General features: G+C 35.4%; 1 protein-coding gene and 1 long non-coding RNA gene across 2 annotated transcripts; one reads left to right on the forward strand and one right to left on the reverse strand.

Moving 5' to 3' along the window:
- Window positions 1–642: 642 nt before the first annotated feature.
- LOC118484779 lies at window positions 643–1,411 on the forward strand. The gene is made up of 2 exons (XM_035980764.1): window positions 643–853; window positions 948–1,411. The coding sequence occupies exons 1-2, from the start codon at window positions 643–645 to the stop codon at window positions 1,409–1,411; spliced, it is 675 nt and encodes a 224-aa protein (XP_035836657.1).
- Window positions 1,412–2,020: 609 nt separating this feature from the next.
- Window positions 2,021–4,168, reverse strand: LOC110914229. Its single transcript, XR_002578451.2, has 4 exons — window positions 3,818–4,168; window positions 2,656–2,697; window positions 2,494–2,574; window positions 2,021–2,292 (listed from the first exon to the last, which is right to left on the reverse strand). It is a non-coding gene; the product is annotated as an uncharacterized LOC110914229 (long non-coding RNA).
- Between the last annotated feature and the right edge of the window lie 305 nt (window positions 4,169–4,473).

Raw genomic sequence — 4,473 nt, forward strand, 5'->3', positions numbered from 1 at the left:
ACGTAAAAAACCGACGCATAAAACGTAAAAAACCGGGGGCGTAAAACGTAAAAAAACCGACACGTAAAACGTAAAATAACGTTAACGAAAACGACCGGCACGTAAAACGTTAAAAAACGTTAACGTAAAAAAACCGGGGCGTAAAACGTAAAAACGGCGCGTTGAAAAAACAACGCGTTGAAAAAACAACGCGTTGAAAAAACGGGGCGTAAAAAACGGCTCTTCAAAATGTTTTTCTAAAACTAATCTTAAAAGAAAATATTATAAAAATCTGATTTCAAAAAAGTTTTTAAACCAAAAAATCAGTTTTTAATAAAAAATTATTAAGACAAAAAAAGTAATTATTGAATGGGACAAAAAAGACATTTAAAAATACTATATATAAAAAGACAAAAAAAAACATTTTTACCTAAATACCTTTTAATATTAATATTAACTACTTTTAATCTCATCGATCCATCTAGTTGATCTAAGGGCCAAAAAGTGGTTCCCATGGTTCTTACAACTAGAGGTGGTTTTCATTTTAGCGATCCCGTTTACCTATATATATATATATATATATATATATATAAACTCATTCATTTTCAACCAAAACTATCTCAAAATCTCTCTAAAAAACACAACCATTTTATAAAAAACTTGATGGATTCTCCTAGTTCTTCATCCATAGTAAATTTTTACTACAACGAGTATTTTGCGGATGGCGATGGTTTCACCGATGAGGAGATTGAGCAAGAGGCGGTTACGAGTGCTTGTCAACTAGCGGTGAGATATGTGAAGCATTGTCGTCGCCCCCAAGTTCTAAAAATGGCCGAGAAAACAACGCGAGACAGCTTGGAGCATTTTTGTCGCGGTACAATTCCTATACTTTACTTTAAAAAAAAACGACGAGTATGTTTACAATTTTTTTTTGAAGCTTATATTTGTCTATGTTTTTTTTTATAAAGGTATTATTGATGTGTACGGTGCGCGTTATCTTAGAACGCCCACATGGGACGACCTTCAAAAGATCTACGAGGTACATAATGCGGAGCATGGTTTGCCTGGTATGATCGGGAGCATAGATTGCATGCATTGGCGTTGGGATAACTGCCCGACTGCATGGCGAGGCCAACACACACGGGGTGACCAAAAAGGACCCGCTATTATACTTCAGGCGGTTACTTCACAGGACCTTTGGGTTTGGTCGGCTTACTTTGGCGTGGTCGGGCCATGCAATGATATCAATGTTTTTGAACAATCTCCGTTGTTAGAGGAGTGGATTTCTGGCAAAGCTCCAAAAGCGTCGTTTTACGCAAATGGAAACTACTACCCTCATGGATATTATTTGAGCGACGGAATTTATCCTAGGTATTCAATTTTCGCGAAGACGTTTAGTGATCCTATTGATGAAAAAAAGAGCATACTTTAAAAAGGTTCAAGAGTCTTCACGAAAAGACATTGAGAGATGCTTTGGGGTTCTTAAACAATGCTGGCAATATTTGAGAAATCCTTGTCGTGCATGGAGCAAGCAAAAAATGAGAGATGCAATGTACGCTTGTATAATCATGCACAACATGATTTCGGAAGACGAAGGAAAGGCGATATGCCAGAATTATATGCCAGAAGTCGTTCAAGAGGACCATCCACAGGCGTCAATGGAAGAAAGAGTGAATAATGCGCGAGAGTTGCGTTACGAACCGTACCATTCCCAGTTAATGGTTGATTTGGTACACCACGCATGGTCGGTTCGGTATGTACCACCTGAAGTTGGCGAGGGTGAAGAAAGCGAAGACGAAAACTTGTGTTTTTTTTAATTTAATCGGATTTTAATTTTTTTATTTCTAGTATTGTATTTTTTTTAATTTAATGAAGTATTTAAAGTTTAAAAAAAATAATTGTGAAATGATTGCATGTGCGTTATTGGAATAATGCCCCACTGCACCACTTTTGTAATAATGCCCCATGCTGACTGAGATGACACGTGTCGAATAATGCCCCATGGTGGGGGCATTATTTTGTTTTACCACTACACATGGTCTTAGTACCTAACATTATTACTTCATATAAACCACAAGGACTAATTAGGTAATTAACTCCAGAATTAAAGAATTGATAACGGATCGAGTTGGTTGAGGAAGAACAAACTCGACCTCAACCACTACGCCAAATCCCTCAATCACCGACTAGACCGCTACCTTGACTACTACCTCACCCAACACCTCGTTCACCAGCTTGACCACCATCTTGCCCGTCCAACACCTCGACCACTAGCTTGAGCACTACCTCAATCCATAGTACGTGCCATGATATCTACAACAAAAGCAAAACCTGATACAATTATCTTCAAAAACTAAAGTAAAAATATAACTTGCGTGTTCTACTGACAAAAACATATAGTACAGTCTCTTACTAAAATTTGAAACCTAAATTCCAAACAAGAACACAAAATCAAAATTTAGCACTTAATACAAGTATTAACAAGCATGTCGTTACGTCTTCTGATTTGTGTACCTGTGCACTAAACTGTAACTTATAAGAGAAAACTCTTAGTTTAGCTTTCGAACACAGAACTTTCATCAACTCCAAAATAAACTGTTACCAGATATTAGAAATAAATCAATATGATTGAGTTTCGTTGGTAAATGATATAAGGGAAAAGCGGTGATTGCATACCAATTCACATTTGCCTACATTCTCCTTATCTCATTTATATCCCTGAGCATAAAAGAGAGGCTAGTTAAATTACAAATAAAATGCATATAATATAGAACAACACTATGCCTCGTTGGCTGCTAGTTAATGGCTCACAGTTGATATTTGCTTTCGTCCATTCTACAAGTTACCAAAGCAATCATTATATATGGAAAAAAAAAATTTAACCATCACATTTTATTAATCATAGAATTCTTTATTAAGTCTGATAAATTATCCATATTTTGCGCAAAAGTGATTTTAATTGATATTAGTGGAAAAACAAAAACTTCCCAACTTTTCTGGCTAACATTAATACTTGAAGTAGAAAAGTAGCATGTTTAACCACAAAGTCTAATTTCATCTCTTAGAGCTATGTAAGTGGTATAGTTGATTTCACCCATTTTCCTTATGGATGCGTCGACTTGGACAATATTGATCTGTTGCGGGTCAAATGGGTACAAAGAGTTTAGTTAAACTGGAAAGGGGTTAAATGCATAGAAGAATTGAAAGTTGCACATAGTGTATTTTAGTGCATAGAACCTCCTAATCATTCTACTTATGAAACAAATAATCTAAGAGTATAGCTCCAGAAATCACGTCTAGCACGGTTACTAATAATTAAGTTAAAACTCTGGAGAAAAGTGTTTTGGTCAACCCAGTCCCACTTGTTTCAGCCAATACGAAAAGGTATATGGTCAACCCATTCCTCTATTCCAAAATTATAAAATGCATTTTGACTTTTTTTGGTTAAAATGAACGATAGGTTGAAAATATATTCGAACTAGTGACAGTATATAGTATCAAGTGGGTAAGACAAGTAGATAGCTGGGTAATTCTAGTTAAACAAATTCATGAAATCATTAATGACTACTGGTACACAACAACTAATAGATAAAAATATGGAATTAGTGTTCATGTAGAATATAAATGAAGCAGTTGTGAGGATGATGAGCAAAATCACATCTTTAAACCTAAATAGATGAATGATGAAGAAGAATTCTTGACTAAGAACATTCCAAATAAAGTTGAACAGTCTAGTTCTGCATATTTTGGTGCTTGTACATGCAGAACAAGATAAACAAGAACCTATGTTATGCTTTATATAACATATAACATCAAAATAATTGTGGGTTTTACTCACCTCCAAAGCAATGTCACAATTCTGAGTCTAAAATCTCTAGAATCAAATGATTATCATGTTGTTAAAGTCAAACGGATGCTACATTTGGGGCGATTAGGGTTTCGGAGTGATTGAGGATGGTTAGGTTTTGGAGCAACTGAGCACTAGAATCGAAAGATCGTCGGAAGTGATGCGCGAGTAGAGGATGGTAGATGGTTCAATTGAGGAGGATTAGGTTTTGGAGCGATTGAATAATTGACTACCGCTTTAATTTGGGGGAGAAATCAAAGAGGCGCTGAAAAATTTAAAATCTCCCCCTTACACTTTTACCTAATATTGGTAGCACTAAGCGATTGCAAAACAAGAGGTTAGAAAGTGGTCACAACTCTCATCAAACCTTTTGTTTTTTATTTTCACCATAGTGTCACCGAAAACAATTTTTTTTTACAGCTTCCCCCTTACACTTTTACCTAATATTGGTATGTCCTTTAGGCTTTTATAGTTAGTTTTCGAGTTCTTGCGATAAAAGGAGTTTTTAATTGAACCTTCCCATATATATATATGATATGGTTCCTCTACAAAGTGTGTTTTATGTTTTGAATATATGAGGGGTGTGTTTAATTATGAAAATTGATATAACACGGTGTGAAAAAACGTAAACTGATAAAATACAATGT

The sequence above is a fragment of the Helianthus annuus genome, chromosome 2 (genome assembly GCF_002127325.2).
Source record: "Helianthus annuus cultivar XRQ/B chromosome 2, HanXRQr2.0-SUNRISE, whole genome shotgun sequence".
In the NCBI taxonomy this organism is placed as follows: domain Eukaryota; kingdom Viridiplantae; phylum Streptophyta; class Magnoliopsida; order Asterales; family Asteraceae; genus Helianthus; species Helianthus annuus.

Bases quoted from the DNA above. Each gene is read 5' to 3' on its own strand.
- LOC118484779 (XM_035980764.1), top strand. From the start codon at position 643: ATGGATTCTCCTAGTTCTTCATCCATAGTAAATTTTTACTACAACGAG. The intron at 854-947 runs GTACAATTCCTA...TTTTTTATAAAG, and splicing joins CTTGGAGCATTTTTGTCGCG to GTATTATTGATGTGTACGGT.